The 16,603-nt window shown below is 43.8% G+C and overlaps 2 protein-coding genes across 8 annotated transcripts in view; both read left to right on the top strand.

Moving 5' to 3' along the window:
• The window catches only part of KALRN (kalirin RhoGEF kinase), a 470,986-nt gene extending 463,996 nt beyond the window's left edge, over positions 1–6,990 (top strand). For 4 of the 7 annotated variants that reach the window (XM_019007397.2, XM_033516122.1, XM_033516121.1 and 1 more), the window contains one exon: positions 1,399–1,944. In XM_019007397.2, the coding sequence (XP_018862942.1) occupies positions 1,399–1,944 (546 nt within the window). Of the gene's footprint in view, positions 1–1,398 lie in introns of all 7 variants that reach the window. The other 3 variants (XM_019007391.2, XM_019007396.2, XM_033516123.1) reach the window with 1 other exon arrangement.
• Positions 6,991–7,489: 499 nt separating this feature from the next.
• Positions 7,490–13,201, top strand: UMPS (uridine monophosphate synthetase). The gene is made up of 6 exons (XM_015634244.3): positions 7,490–7,645; positions 7,807–7,960; positions 9,285–9,953; positions 10,633–10,808; positions 11,316–11,430; positions 12,214–13,201. Exons 1-6 carry the CDS (start codon positions 7,496–7,498, stop codon positions 12,393–12,395), a joined length of 1,446 nt encoding a protein of 481 aa, XP_015489730.1. The 5' UTR covers positions 7,490–7,495; the 3' UTR covers positions 12,396–13,201.
• The last annotated feature ends 3,402 nt before the right edge of the window (positions 13,202–16,603 follow it).

A 16,603-nucleotide genomic window follows, 5' to 3' on the forward strand; every position in this document is an offset into this window, starting at 1 on the left:
CCAGGGATATCAGATCATCTATAACACTTTGCAGACTTAAATGACAATTAAAGATGGGGAATGAGGGATGAATTTAACTTTCCTATATAGTGGACAATCCAGCTTTAAGGAGATTTATTCTCATCTCTCCAAGCCCCAGGCATGCCAGATGAACTAATACTTTCTACCCCTACAAAAAATTCCATTTGTACAGGACCTTAGATGAGAATTAGACAAAATATTAAATCAGCCTGGTTTCTTTCTATGCAATTGTTTGTATTTTTTGCCCTATTTATATGACTTGTCAAAAAGTAGGTATTACTTGGAGGTAAGAAACTGCAATGAATTCTCTGTTTGATTATTATATACTTCCCAAAAACAAGGTGGGAAGCTAATTTTCTGTGACCTATTTACAGTTTCCCTGAATGAGGGATGCTAAATAAAGAGCTTTCTGTTGCTAAGTGGGAAGCAGGAGATGCACTGGCTGTGACAGCAGACCTATCCATGGACTGTGTTGTCCCAGGATCCTGTTCAAGGATGTGTTGATTTTGTCAACAGAGACTGCACAAGAGAAGAGCAAGTGGAGAGACTGGAACAGCCACGTTAACTTTGCTTTACATATATATATATATATTTTTATGCCATAAGGCAGCAGTAAAATATGCATGAGGATAAGGGAGAGAAAAAAAGATATAGAAGGGTGCAAGAAGTAAATTCAGAAATCATCTCAGAGCCAATGAAGGAAGGATAATCCATGTTAAATCCCCAGAACAGAGTGTATAGGCAATGCTCAGTATCTCTCACTGAGAGAGAGACATTAAATACTGAGAGCTGCTAAAACAGAGAGAAACCAACAGGGATGAAATGTAATTGCATGCTGGCTTGGAAAGCATGACTGTGTCCTGGTGTGTATAGGGGCACACTGGCAGCTCCATGTCAACTGTAATGGCACACACCAGTCCCTCCCAGGGTAAGGGGTGCACAATTGAACATTTACTTCATGAAGAACATTTCTGCTACAAGTTACACACACTTAGCCAGCTGTCATCTGAACAAATGGAATCTCAATAAACTGATCAGATATATATAAATCCTATTAAAATTTAAAAATCCGTCAGTGCTCTTAATCTGAAGAGATTAGTTTGGGAAAATGAACTGTAAGTATTTAGGACAAAGTGCAAAATCCCAGTGTGTTGCCCTAGTGCAAAAGAGGATCTTGTCATTGCAATTGCAGCATTGATCTGAATTTAGAGGAAACAGCAGCTGCATTGGTTCCTTATCCTTCACTCTCCTGTTCTCTCCCTTGCACATCTCATTAAATGCAAGTTTTTGATTGGCTGTTAAGCCTACGTGAATCCTACATATTTTATTTGCAAAAATATAGTTACGATTAAGTTTATATCATTATCTTTTCAACAGCCAGAAAATCTGCTCATTGATTTAAGAATCCCAGTGCCTCGTGTCAAGATCATTGATTTGGAAGATGCAGTCCAGATCACAGGTCACTACCATGTCCACCACCTCCTTGGAAACCCGGAGTTCGCAGCCCCTGAAGTTATCCAAGGCCTTCCCGTGTCCCTGAGCACGGATATCTGGAGCATCGGGGTCCTCACCTACGTCATGTTAAGTGGTGTCTCTCCATTCCTGGATGAAAGCAAAGAGGAGACTTGTATCAACGTGTGCAGAGTGGATTTCAGCTTCCCGCACGAGTACTTCTCCGACGTGAGTCACGCCGCCAGGGATTTCATCAACGTTATCCTCCAGGAAGACTTCAGGAGAAGGCCAACAGCAGCCACTTGTTTACAGCACCCGTGGCTGCAGCCGCACAATGGCAGCTATTCCAAGATCCCACTGGATACCTCCCGCTTGGCTTCCTTCATCGAGCGCCGCAGGCACCAGTACGACGTGCACCCGGTCCCCAGTGTCAAGAGCTTCCTGTTGAGCAGGATGAAGCCGGGCACGTAGTGCCTCCATTCACGGGATCCCACGCTGCCGGTCCCGAGCCGGGAGCGCCGCCGGGAGCACGCGGATCCGTCTGTACATATCCCATGGTCGGTGTTTGCGTTCCACCACTGCAGGGGGGAGTCACTGCGGGCCTGGCAATTGGACCAAGGCAAAGGTGGTGACAGCAGCGGGGACACGCTCCATCTCTCGGGGCACCTGGTATTGGCACATCCACCAGCAAAAAGGGACTGCAGCAAGCAAACACCTACTGGGAATGAGAGCCAAAATTGCAGTTGCCTTAATCTTTGTGAGGCAGCCTTATAAGAAATCCTCTTGATCTTGCTGAGCTGAATTTAAAATGTACAAAAGAATAGGAATAGGATGGGGGGAGGGGGGTTGGGAGCGAGACCAGGCTGACCTTAGCACGTACTGCAGAACTGGACTGGTCAGTTTTTGCTGAAATCATTGCAAGCCTGCTCCAGATTATCAGTCAGATTTCTCATGCCCCGTATGCCCAGATCTGCCATGATTTCAGTGGGGACTTTGCCTGCATAGGACATGCAAAATCAGGCTCCAGTCACTGCTGGATCAGCTCTCATGGTGGCGTGGCTTAGGTACACTCATGTTTCGTGGTAGTTCTCAGACCAAAATCCTCCATTAAGCCCCTCCTTGGGCTTTCTGCTGTGTTAAGTCAATGTGCAGCACCTTTTGGAGCTACGATTAAGGCAATGAATTCATTGGAGCATACAGCTGGTTCTGATTAAGCACAATGGGACTATGGTGGGTTTTTTAAAAGCATTTTATACACATTGTACAGAAATCTTTTGCAAAACCTGTGCATTGAGAAAAGGCAAAGTCCAATTTTTGCAGTATCTGTAAACTAGATGATGATGGTGATGGAGACAATTTTTTCTATCACAGGTTTTCAGTATACATATATTGTATCATAGATATAAATATATATAAATATAAAGGATCCTGTTCCATTTCTAGCTTCGGAATTGCTTGGCCCAAAGTCCATCTAAACCTTTCTGAGTGCAGTAGGAGTGGTGAGTTCATTCTTGTGCTTACAGCTTGAAAATCGTTTTCAGTGTTTAAAGTATGTCATTTGTTTCATTTCCAAACTTGTAAATAACTTCAGCCACCATTAGCACCTCATAACCAAAGCATTCATGAGGATATTTTTATGCCCAAAGCCTAATTTGTAATAAAAAAAATAATATTCACAATTGAAACATTTCTCTCTTGCAAGCCAAGTCGCAACATCATCATATTGATGTTAGAGTGATGGAACCAGCCTTAGGTATAACCAACATAGGGAGTCTGCAGTGACAAATCAGCAGTTTATAGGTTGGCCAAATCTTCCTTTCCAGAAATGGGACTGGAAGGGGAAACCAGCTGGGGCTTCCCCATCCTACTGCCACACCACAAAGCTCTACAGCCTTGAGGGGTTATGATCAGAGATTCTTTTTCCCCTGGCATGTGGGGACTTTGTCTCGGTGCTGAGTACCATTTGTGTGCCTGTAATGGGAAATGGCCATTGTTACCAAAGGTTTTCCTAAGGAAAAGGGCTTGATCTGACCACCTGTGCTCATACAGACTTTCTTGTAAGGGAGAGAGTCACTTCTCATTTACCATCTGAGTAACTGCACTGTGAGCCTGCAGGAGCAAGTGCTGTCTCTGCCAGCAGGTGGTGGAGATGCCCTGCAAGGACTATTAAATTCTCAGGGCTCTGATAGCCCTTTTTTTGATCCACCTTCAAGCTCCCTTTCACAGCAGGGAGGAGACCTGGCCCTTCTCTTTGTGCTTGCTCTATCACTACACCAGAGTGGTCAGTATTTTGTTAGTGGAGAAGAGGCACAGCAAAAACCCTCAGCACTCAGAACTGAGTGTGTGCAACAAAGAACAGCCCGTGAGATTGGGAAGCCACAGGCAGAAGTGAGCACAGGTGCCTCAGCAGAGTCAAAAGCAGTTCTGTGAGAGATCTAATGCAGGGAGGGAGTGTGGAAAGGTTTGAAAGAGACAAGTATTCACAGAAGGTTAAGCTTTTTGAATCGTCTAGAACCTATCTCAGTTCCTCTCTAAAGCAGCAGCTGATTTTCTAAGCAATCCAGCAGCACCCCTTAGATAAAAACCAGACTCATCCTGAACAACAGTGCAAAATATGCAATTTCTTAGCAACTGAATACAGACAGCAGTCAAGGGAGGGTCTCTAATTACCACCAGCCTCAGGTACTTTCTCACTACAAGACTGTCTGTAATTCTTCCTATTTGTCAAAGCTGATTCTTTGTGCTGCAATTGTGCTGCCCTTAAAAAAAATGTTTGTATAAGTGTGGTCTGTAAAACCCACAACTTTTATCAGGCCTATGGGTACAGTTTAAGCCACAGGCTTTCTGGTTGGCCTTAATACAAACAAATTCTCATGTATCACATGAAATTGGGAGTTATTTAGCATTTTGTTTTCCTACATCCCATATTCATATGTCAAACTACAACAGCAGACACTTTGGATGCACAGGGGAAAAAAGCTGGACTGTTTAAGATAATATTTAAGCTTCCCATTGCTATCAAATAACAGAAAACTCAAAAGGCCAAAAGAGAGAGGATATATGATTAGGTATTGGTGCTCAGATTCAAAAAAGACTCCTTGTTGAGAGAGCTGGAGAGGCTGAAGTCTGAAGATGTTGAATGTTCTGGGGTAAAGTTCTTTTGTGGTTTTGTTTTTTCCATATTTGTGTTAGAACACCTCTTCCTGGACTCCATTCTTCTTACAGTCCATTCAGGAATACTTGAACCAGTCAGAACTTCCATATAACATTTGTGATTATCAACGGTTCTTGCTTTTGCCTGAATAAGACCAAGTTGGCCTGCGATGCTGCCATATGATGAATGCAGAGGAAGTGTCCTGACTTTGCTCTTTCCAAGTTTTTTAAGCCAACTTGTGGTTCCTCTGCAGATACAATAGGTCCTGTAACTGTTGAAAACTGTAAGGCCATTGTAAAGAGATTACAGAAGCTCAGTAAGCAGGCCTGGAGTGCACCCGCTGGGTGAGAAGCACCACAGCCAACCCCCTGTGTAGCATTCTCCAGTGAGTGGATTTTTTGGTGCATGAAATATTGTCTGTAACAAAGAGTTTCTCAGTGAGACTCCCCAGAGAATATCTGACCTGAGGAGAAGATTCCACCTGCAGCTGTGTACCACTCAGGGTGTTCCCAAGACAGCTTGAAGGCATGGTGGTAGCTGCACCCTTTAGCTTCTCCAGCAGCTTCCAGCCATCCAGGATGACCAACAGGAATCCTGACAACACCACAAGCTCTGTGTGCAGTGGCACTGTGCACAACAGCCACCGCCCTCAGACATCTCCACAGTGCTCTGACCCTGCTCTGACATCAAAGTGTGGCTCACAGTGTCCCCAGGTGCTGGGTGACAGGTGGAAAAAGGTGCTGGTGACACAGAGCCCAGAGAACACAGTGACATGGGCTCTCCTTATTTAAGATGGCTTCATTTAATGAATGTGCAATGAGAAATTAACTCGCCTCTCTCTCTGTTCTGCTTGCAGCAGCCAGGCCAGGGCAGGAATTCTGCTGGCCAGTGTAAACTGTCAGCCCCCATCAGGTCTTGGGGCACTTGCTGCCCTGTGGGAGGCCCCAGCTACCCCCAAGCTGCCAAGTCCCCTGTGTGTGGCACTACAGGGATGATACACAGCTACTCCAGGGTTGTAGACTTCAGTATTTTAAAGCAATCCAGACTTTGAAATTTATAAAATGTCTCTCTCTTCTCCGTGATATGAACAACTTTCATTTAGTCTTACTGCCTTTCTTTTTAAAAGACTATGGATTGGGTTTTTTCAGTAACATGTATTTTTTTACTTCTAAGTTAATGTTGTGACAAAGTCTGTGCCCTCAACTGATCCCTGAGGCTGTGGCTTCAGTGGAGTTCCTTAACATTTCTGACAATGCCATTAGGCCTTTGCCACAAATACTGTGCATAAAGGCTGAATGCAGAACCACACGTTATAACCTGACTACATATAACCCTATTTTACTGCCCTTGCAATGAGGGGACTTACTGTGTCAAGTAACCTAGGATAATACAAATTTTAGAGACAGATGTGCACATAAAGGTCTAACACGAAATTTACATGCACAGGGGCTCACCACCTTTTTTATTCTTTTTCCTTCCACAGCAGAGGTGGATTCTCCTCTAACACAGGGCTTGGGTTTATTTTCAAGCTCATTCACTCGTGTCCCATCAGAAAATGGTGCTTTCCCAAGGAAACAAAATCAAATCCCATTTTACTAGGCTGACTGCACACTGCCATCAAGTGATGTACTCTTGTTCTGGGATCTGTATAGTGCTGAGTGTTTCCATAGCGTCAGGATGCTGAATGTTTGCTGTTTGTAGTCTTTATTATGGAGCTAGTGAAAAACCAACATCTTCTCTACTCAAGCCATATTTCACCTTCATGTCCAACTTCTGATGCTGGTGCTTTTACTTCTCTTTCTACCAAACTGTTCAACACTGCTCTGCCACTGAGGTCAATTTGCTGATAACTTTTGGAAAGCAAATGCAATAGCAAGTGAAAAAAAATAAATAAAATCAATCTCAGACTTATTCACCGAGATAAGAGCAAACAGTTGGAACGTATTGATGCTTTTCAATCCTAGCAACAATCCACTGAAGGAGGAAAAAAGAAACAGTATTGCTAACAGCTCAGCATTTTCAAGGTGCAAAGTAATTCCACAGCCTTAATTATTTCAGTGTATTGCTGGTCTGCCTTAAATGTATCTTCAGTTTTATTGCGGATTTCATTTTGTATGCACACAATGTTGGTTTGTAAAGGCAGGTTTGTAAATATTTCCTTTGTAAGTCTAATCACTCATGTGTACTGTTGTGAGGTGACTACTTGCTGTCCCATGTTGTTGTTACTATACTGCGGTATGTATGATCATCTACAGATGTAGCTTCGACTTGTACATCTCCTGTCCTTGCATTCCCATAAATAGAGTATACTAAAGACTCCGTTTCTGGGCTTTTTTTGATTAAATAAAATTATTCAGAGAAGACCGGGTCAGTCTTATTTCACACGTGTGGCATCTTTCTGGGCGAGCCCCTGGAGGCTCGAGGCTGGCTGGGGGCATTACTGAGCTCACATTTTCCGGAGGGATTGTCACCCTGGCCGCACGCCCTTTGGGGAATCACCCGCGGAGCCGACCCGGCGACAAGCCCTCGGGTCACACATCAAATCCTCTGCAGGAGCCTTTGCTGCCCAGGGGAATGGGGTGACGAGAGGCCTGGGAATCGCGTGCGCGGCAACAAACCCAGGGCAGCAGGGCAGGGATGGCTCAGGGGGCTGCCGCGGCGGGCAGGGGTGCGGGACGGGCCCCACGGCTTCCCCGGGTAACACACGGTACTCCCCGGGTGTCACACGGTGCTCCCCGGGTGTCTCACGGTGTTCCCCGGGTGTCACACGGTGCTCCCCGGGTATCACACGGTGCTCCCCGGGTGTCACACAATGTCCCCGCCCCGAGCCCCTCCCGCTCGCATCATCTCGGCGCGCCGGGCCCGGCCATGGCGGCGGGGCCTGCGGGGGCCGTGGCGGCGGCGCTGAGCGGGGCGGGCGCGCTGCGCTTCGGGCACTTCGTGCTGAAGAGCGGCCGCTCCTCCCCCGTGTACATCGACCTGCGCGGCCTCGTGTCCCACCCGAGCCTCCTCCGGCAGGTGCGGACCGGGAGCCCCGCGCCGGGCCCCGCGTGTGGCCCTGCCCTTGGCGGGGCCCTCACCCTCAGGGCAGCGGGGACCCCGCAGGGTCGGCCCTCAGGCAGAGAGCCACGTTCGCGCCAGCCTGGCGCTTAAAAAGCGTTTGATTTTCCTTTTTCTAGGTTGCAGGACTTCTTTTCCAAGCGGCCCAGGATGCGGGTCTGGAGTACGACTGCGTGTGCGGTGTCCCGTACACGGCGCTGCCGCTGGCCACCATCATCTGCTCGGAAAATCAGGTCCCGATGCTTATACGGAGGAAGGAAGGAAAAGACTACGGTAAAGCTTTCAAATCAAGAGTTTGCAACTTGCCTCGTTTGGGAACTGTATTTATGTAATTTGTGGTTCTTTTGTAAGGCACAGCATCCCTGTGCCAGTTTAGGGTTACCATTGCAATTAAAGAATCTGCAGGCCTTTCCCCCTGAAGCAAACCTCCCACAGCATCACAGCCTGATCAGCCTCTCCCAGCTGATGGCAGTTTAGGCTTTTAGGCTGCAGCTTTAGTCCTGCTCTAGGAGATTTGGAATCTCTTGAAGGATGTTTTCTATTTCTTTGGTTTTGTTTGGGTGAGTTTGTTTCTTTTCTTTAGCAATATCCTTTTTTTTTTTTTTTTTTTCCCTTGTTATCTTTGCTATGAGGATACTGGGTTAGTGGCTTCATCCATAAACGAGGATTTATAACTCAGGTTCTCCAGCATGCTGAGACCAGAGACACATTTCGCTCTCAAACAGCTTTTTGTGTATTGACACCAAAAGGAGCCTTTCTAGTCTCTTCTTCATATTAAACCCCTTTTTCTTTCATGATTCTATGGTCCTGTTATCTGTGAGCCAGGTGAGCAGCAGTCCCCTCTCTACTCAATGAGCCATTTATTTGATTGTGATAAAGGAAGAGGGAGGGCAGACTGAAACATTAACCTGCCATATAACTGGATTTCTACGCATCCTCTTCCAACAGTGTGTAATTAGAAAGTACACTTGTCAAAACTAAATGCTACTCCTGTGTCAGGCAGTGGGCCCGGCATGGAAACATTTGCTGTTCCTTCTTGTGAAGCACAAGCCAGTTGTGACAGCGATTAACTGCCCCTGGGAAAGCCAGGCATCCTTTGTCGTTGCCCCGTAGGAGGCCTTTCATGGATGTGTGCCTGTTGTTAGTTAGGACAAAGGCACTTGAGGCTTTACTCCTTCTAATTGTTCTAACAGGCATTTTAAGCACACAGTGCTGCCTGTGGAAAATGGGACATGCTGAAGAGTGCCAATAACTTGGCTGCCTTAAAGATGTTTTAAATAATGAGAGAGTAATTTTGTAAGTCTGACCTTTCAAGTCATGACAGTACTAAACTGAAGTCATCTTATTCAGACATTTGAATTTGTGCTGTTAACAGTGTCAGTTTTGTTATGGAATATAACTTCTGGAAACATAAAGTAGTATTTTATCAGCTTGGAGAAGTAACAGTCTTTATGAGCTGAATTACACATCAATGAGTGAGCTGTGGTAAGAACTGTGATAAGTGGTATCATCTAATAAAGTTTTGATACTCTTATGGGTTTTTTTGCATCATCCAACCTTTCTTAATTTGGTGGAGTGTTTGGTCTTTATTTTTCAGGTACTAAACGGATGGTAGAAGGCACCATTAATCCAGGAGAGACATGCCTGATCATTGAGGATGTGGTAACAAGTGGATCCAGTGTGCTGGAAACTGCAGAAGCTCTTCAGAAAGAAGGATTAAAAGTCACAGATGCCATAGTGCTGTTGGACAGGGAGCAGGGTGGGAAGGCCAGGCTAGAAGTACATGGAATTCGCCTGCACTCTGTGTGCACCTTGTCTGAGGTGCTGGAGATTCTCCAGCAGCAGGGAAAAGTGGCTGCTGAGATGGTTGAAAAGGTGAAGAAATTCATTGAGGGAAGTGTGTTTGAGGCAGTGGCTCAGAATGGTGCTGCTCCTGTGAAGAGACTCTGCAAGGAGCTGAGCTTCAGCACTCGTGCCCAGCTGCCAGGAGTGCATCCTATTGCAGCCAGGCTTCTCATGCTCATGGAAAAGAAGCAAACAAACTTGTGCCTCTCTGCTGATGTCACCAGCCCCAAGGAGCTGCTGCAGCTAGCTGCCACGCTGGGCCCCAGCATCTGTATCCTGAAGACTCATATAGACATCTTGAATGATTTCACCCAAGAAGTAGTAAAGGAGTTGAGAACGCTCGCAGATCAACATGAATTCTTGATTTTTGAAGACAGGAAATTTGCAGACATTGGAAACACAGTGAAACATCAGTATGAAGGTGATTATCATCAACCTGGATTTACTATAACTTTGCCTCTGGTGTGTGTAACTGCAGTACTGGCACAGGTTGCCAGGAGAGAGCCTGAAATCTCCAGCCTTGGGAAATACTCGAGGGGATGAGACCCTGAGCAATCTGACCTAGCTCTGAAGTTAACCCTGATGAGAGGGCATGACCTCCTGAGGTCCTTCCAACCTAAACCTTTTTATGAATCTATGGGTGTGCTCAGTAAGTACTTCTGAGTTGTGTGCCATGAGAAACTGCTGCCTGCTATTATTGTAGTGCTTGTGTGCCCAGCATGGCTTTCCTTTGATACTCCATCTGCAGCTGTAGAGCTGCTGTTCTCCTGATCCTTATGTCCCTTGTGACCTGCATGCTGTCTGGGAAGATAGCACCTGTGACAGTGGATTTCTGGGCTACCATAAATGTCTCAGTAAATATTAAAGGTGAGACACTAACAAGTGTTTGTGAAAAGTAAACTGAGAGGTTACACCTTGTGGTTAGGCAGCTGTCAGAACAGTCTGATGAGACTGAACTTGTAACTGTCAAGCTTCAGCAGTAAAACTGTCTTATAAATATGTGAGTGATTAAGTGTGCAGCTGTTTTTGTCTAACTTGTGCTTCCTGTTTAACACATTTCTGATGACTCTTTGCCTGTGTCTTCCTGCCCATGTTCTCAGGTGGTGTGTTCAGAATCGCATCCTGGGCAGACATCATCAATGCCCACGTGGTTCCAGGCTCTGGAGTTGTGAAAGGTCTGAAGGAAGTAGGCCTTCCTCTGCAGCGTGGCTGTCTCCTGGTGGCAGAGATGAGTTCCCAGGGGTCCCTTGCAACGGGTGAATACACAAAAGCTGCAGTAAGTGGGCAGTCTTGTGTCAGGTTAAAAGCTTGTAAAGTGTGACAGGGAGGTTTTATGGGTTTCTAATATTTGCACTTCCAAAAGTCCCTCCAGCTCTAACTATTACAGGTGTTTGTTTTTGCCTTGGAGACTCAGGAATATGACTGTGTGGTGTTTAAAGGTTGCAGCTGTAAGCCAGTGATGTGAGGTGGTCAGAGTTCACACTTGGAATTCTAGTATACATGCCAGGTTTGCTGTTAGCAACCCCCCTTCTTTTTTTCTTTCTTTAAGCAATTAATTTCTAATTAGTTTAAATTAATTAATGGTATTATTTATAACATAGAAAGAAACATAATATTCACTTTCCTGCCAGAGGGAAGGAGTGACTTTACATTGGGAAATCAAGAGGTGTTTCATACCCCTGCCTCACACAGCTTCAAGCGTCAGAGGGTGGATGAGAAACAGATTGCTAGGCCAGCTGAGTTTTAAGTATATCATTTGTAATTGTTCACTGATCTTTTTCAGGTACAGATGGCTGAAGACAACTCAGATTTCGTTTTTGGATTCATATGTGGCTCTAGAGTTAGTAATAAACCAGAATTTCTCCACTTAACCCCCGGAGTGCAGCTGCAAACTGGAGGTAACTTTTTAAAAAATATTTTTGGTCTCTAAGTATAGAAGTGGTCTAGTCTCCAGTTAAAAAGTGGCTTCTGAAGAGGGTTTGGATGCTGATTCTCAGCTGGGAGGAGTCTGTTTCCCACTAAGGGCTCTCTCCCTTGTTTCTGGGTATGCTAATTCCTTTCTTGGGAGCTCTGGAAAGCAGCGAGCAGGCTATGCAACCTTTTTTCTTGTTTTGAGGCCTATGCATACCATAAAGCACATTCCTGAAAACACCTAAAATGTCTTCAGATGGGTGTTAGATTAGATGTAAAACTATTCAGTAAGTGCAAAAAAAATATAACAAATAGAGAAGTCCAGCTGAAACACTTGGTATTGATATAGGTGCAGTATCAATGAATTGAAAGTCTTGTGCTGACTAAAGAGGTTATCACTGAAGCAGATAGGAGAGATATGTTTCTCTTCAATACTTGATTCTTACGAGACCTAAACTGAAATCACAAGTTTTTACATTAATGTTTAGGGGTTTTGCCTGTTTTAAGAAGGCTGAAGCTTATTTTAGTAATCCTGATTGATGCTTCTTTAACTATTCCATCTATAGTGATTGGTAAAACCATGAAAAAGGAGGGTGCTGGCTGTCAAATCTGAGCTGTGTTTTTTGGTTGGCAATGCAATTTCTAGTTATGTTTGTGGATTGTTAGGGGGAGAGCTGGGACAGGGGACCTGTTTTGTGTTCCAGCACCTCTGAAGATTTCTAGTACATGCAGTTTTGTACAAAAAACCAAAAATGGTGTCTGCATTTCAGGTGATAAACTTGGGCAAAAGTACCTAAGTCCCAAGGAAGTTATTGGTGAAAGAGGCTCTGATATCATTATTGTGGGACGTGGCATCTTGGCAGCTTCAGACCCTCTCCAAGAAGCAGAGAAGTACAGGAAGGCAGCGTGGGAGAGCTATGTGAGCAGGCTTGGTGTTCCTGCAGAAGATTGAAAACCAAACACTGTCCTAGCCAGGAAGCAAAGCTGATGGAGCTGCAATCCTCATCAGGGGTCCAGTTAAATACATCACTTCAGCCTGTAGAAAACTTCCCTTTTGGAGAAAAATCTATTACAAAGTTGTTTTAATTGTACACACAAAGGTCAAATTGTACTTGCCATTGTTTGGTTTTTTTTATATTTGAATGTAAGAACCCAAAACTTCACACCTATTTTTTTAGTCTTAGTAGGCTTTCTTATTTGAAAAACATTGCACAACACACTCCAAGGGTATTTTGTTGGCTTTGTTTCTTTTCCACACCCTCAGATTTCTTATGGCTGTGGAAATGGTATTTTGTTATGTTCTTAAACTTCACCTCCACACTTGATGCACTGCCCCACCTTCACAGGTTTCTTCAGCTCTCCTGTTTCCAAGGAGCCAAGTGCAGGTTTTAATGCCACACTGTGAAATTGAATTACATGGTGTTCAATAAATACTTTTTTGCTACCATTTTCCTTTTCATGGGGTCTATATGTATTTGTTCTGTGGCAGAGGTATAATAAAGTCATTCTGATGTGTCTGTGAGTGCAGGAGTTGCTGGTGATTCTGTTTACAGAATTTGTCAGAGCAGTTAGTTGTGTGCTTAACTACAGTGGAGCTGTTGATTCCTCTAATATGAAATAAAAATGTACTTTATTAGACTTTTTGTGACAATAGCTGGAATACTTGCAGGCTTTCCTTTTCACTGTACATGGTGAAAAAGGAGAAATAGAAATATCTTGCTTGATTGGTTTTGATAATAAAGTATGGAATAACCTTAAGTGTATCTAGTATGTGTGTGGTGCAAATAGCAATGAAAATTTTATTGATCAAGAAGTCAAAAACGAGTGGTGATGCAGTTCTGGTCTTGCTGCTTCAGAGCACACAGAAGGCTGAGTCCTTTTGTTAATAACTAGGAACAACTGTATTTAGTGAGTGTTTTGTCATTAGTGCTGGACTCTTCACCAGATCTTTGAAAATAGGATTTTGGAGGGGGCTTTTCTGGGTTGGTTTAATTTATGCAGGACAGCTAAGACCAAGGGACACAGGTTGGGATCTGAAGGCTTTGCTTCATGCCTCGTGTTTTAGTGACACTGTGCTCTGTTTCATAACTCAGCTGCTTGTGGTGCTGAAGACGTTGTGGAGAGAATGTTAGAACGTTGTGTGTGTTATTTTCCTTGGGGCTACCAATTGGATTATGTAATGGATTATAATCCAAGTTGGATTATATATCATAATTCACACCTGGAGAATTCCACCCTGTGGTAGATGGAATTTGTTGATTATGAGGTGGGTATCCTGTTCAGACACTGCAACAATCAATGAGATGGGATATGTCACATCAACTTCTTAGAAGTTCCAGTCCTTCAGAGTGAACAGGATTTTTTTTGATGTCTCAGTATCTCTTGGCCTTGAGGCCTGTAGCAGAAACAAGACTTTCTCACTTAAACCTTTTTGCAGAAAATTACCTTTTCCACCAGAGGGAGCTGAGACTCTATTTTTGGGGAGTGTTGACACTGCCGTTTTTACAGCTTCCAATAATTTCCAACTCTAGATAATCCTCAGAAAGAAAATGTCTGGTTTTTAACAAGTTACACCCTTGCTGTTGGGTATATTTAAAACATTCAAATGTCATTTGAACATTTAAAACAGTATTCTAAAACTCATTTAAATCAGAAAGCTGCCTCAGGCTGCAGCTCAGCACAGTGTGTTGTTGTGGTCTCGCTGTTACAGAACAAGCAGAATTTCATGAGTTCAGTATTTTCCACTAACCCTGCTGAATCGTGTTTAAGCATGTGGCTGACAGCCGTGGAGCCAAATCCCTGAGCAGGCTCTTTGGAGAGTGAGTTTATCAGGCCTCTAGCTTAAAAAATAGCAACTGGATTTGGAAAGATGAATAGGATCTAATATCTAATCACTTTTAGAGGGTATGTGCAACTCACTTTCTTTACAAAGCAAGTTCTGAGGAATGGATCAATTGGGAAACTTCATGTCACAGTCCTTCTTTGTGCCCTCCAGAAAGAGCTGTGTTCTGGCACTTCGTGTAACACCAGTGCCGCAGACATTTCAATTAGTGAAACAAAAACCTGCTACCTCCTATATGCATTCTTCTGTCAGAATGATTACAGTAAACAAGTGTGTGCACTTCCTTTGAGGCACCTGAAAGTGATTAAAAATCCATTTCAAATTAAGAACAAATGTTAATTTCCTTGCTTGCCCCTGCTGCTCACATTCATCTCACAGTCCCTGCTGTTGGTCCCAACTGTTCCTAACATGGGAACTAGGTCACAATTTACAAAACTCATTTGCATCATAATATATGAATCTGAAACTCTTGCAGTTCATTCTGTGATCTGAGCCTGTGGTAGAGGCATAAGGCTATATTTAAAATGTTCACTTTAATGTTAACTGGCAAGTAGGCATTTATATGAAATTGTGATCCTTACCCACTCTGGAGTATGGAATATGGAGTGAAAGGAAATAACTCTTTTCCTAGTGAAATAAGACTGTAGCCAAGCATTGCTAGTGCTTGAAACAGAAAGCTGCATGGTTTGCTGCTATTTCTGAGCAGCAATTCCTGAGAACTCTGAGACCAGCACAAGCTGGAACCACTAAGGAATTGTTACGTAGCTGTTGATATTTGTGTATAAAGTCCACTCTGTGTCTCAGACAAAGATTGGGTGTCTGTGTCTAGAGAACTCAGCTAGAGCACTTAAATCAGTATAGCTGCATAAGTACACTGCATTACTCAGACATAAAATTCTTGCAAAATCTTGATAAACTTTGTGCTGAATTAAAACCAGCCAAGTTAAACCATCATCGTCCTTAAAAGTATTATTTGTATGCCACAGTATCAACATTGCTTTATTATTGGTTAACTGACAGGTCATATTATAGTTTCCATAGCCTGCCTAGTCTATGAAAATTTATTTGAAACTTAATCCCAGAAAAATAACTGAATCACTTCCCTTTAAGTTTATGTGGAAAGCCTGTTGCTGTGGATTTTTTTAGTAAGAGACACAAACATTGCATTTAGAGAATAGCACCAAAGGAATGTGAAACACCCAGAGGAAGTTTGTTTTCAGATCTGACTTTTGGACGTCACTGTCTCAGGGAATGGTCTGTTTTGGAAGGCTTGTGATTGGGCTATGGGCTAGAATTGTTGGATGGTTTGTTTGTTTGTTTGTTTATAATCATGCTGGTGGATCTTGGTCAGGCTGTACCACAGTGACAAGTGCAGTTTAGAATGCTGTAGGAAATTAAAACTCAGCCTGGTGCCTGCTCCAGCTTCAGGTTTTCCTCCAACTCCTTTGGCAGGCATTTTCATGCTGGGAGAGGTGGCCCTGCCTGTGTGTCTGGGTTGGCTTTGTCCTCAGTTCTCTGTTCCTACATGACCCATGTGGCGCTCTGAGCATTTCCTCATAAGCTGATGTGAACCACAGTCCAGCTGTGAAAGTGCAGGGTTGTGGATGAAGGCTGGCCAGGACTAAGGACAGGAGGAAGCCAGAGCAAGGCTGTAACTGTGCATAAGGTGGTGGTATGTCATAGGCTGTGTAATACTGAAATACAGATTTGATGTTACTATTGATTGCAGCTGTTGTGGAAATCCCTGTTTGCTTTCTGGCAGTAATTTGTAGAGCAGATATATTTGTTTTGCCAGCTGTAACTATACTTGCCTTGATAGTAGTAAACTGTAATGAATAAGAGAAAATGGGTAATAAATTCTCTGTGCCTTTGTGCATGACAGAGTCAGACATACTACAAACAGTTGTGATCTTTGCACACTCACGAGCCAAGCAATCCTTCTGGGTTGTGGCATTAGTTGGTGTCAGAAGTATGGATCTGTGATCAACAGGTCATGGATGCTTGGGAGAAGGCAGTAGAAAAGGCAGTTTTAGTGGACTCTGGCATCTTACATGGATTGTTAATAACATGAATTGTCAAAGACACTGTAATCTCACTGGTCCTACTTCTACATGCTGCTGTCTACAGAGCTGGCTTAGTACTAATGATAATTGGGACATCTATAACCCAAGCAATTGGCTGTATAGTTCATAACCTCTTTTGGGAACTCTGACTGTAACAAAATTGAATTCTTTTTCTAATCCATGTTTTTCTAATTCATTCTATAAACACGACAATGAACCTGGGTGAAGCTGGTGGCCAACTTTTTAACCCCTGGA

The sequence above is a fragment of the Parus major genome, chromosome 7 (assembly GCF_001522545.3).
Source record: "Parus major isolate Abel chromosome 7, Parus_major1.1, whole genome shotgun sequence".
NCBI lineage: Eukaryota > Metazoa > Chordata > Aves > Passeriformes > Paridae > Parus > Parus major.

Excerpts from the sequence above, each read along its gene's own strand:
- UMPS (XM_015634244.3), top strand. The coding sequence starts at position 7,496 with ATGGCGGCGGGGCCTGCGGGGGCCGTGGCGGCGGCGCTGAGCGGGGCG. Across the intron at positions 7,646-7,806 it reads ACCCGAGCCTCCTCCGGCAG|GTTGCAGGACTTCTTTTCCA; the intron begins GTGCGGACCGGG and ends TCCTTTTTCTAG. Across the intron at positions 7,961-9,284 it reads GAAGGAAGGAAAAGACTACG|GTACTAAACGGATGGTAGAA; the intron begins GTAAAGCTTTCA and ends TTTATTTTTCAG.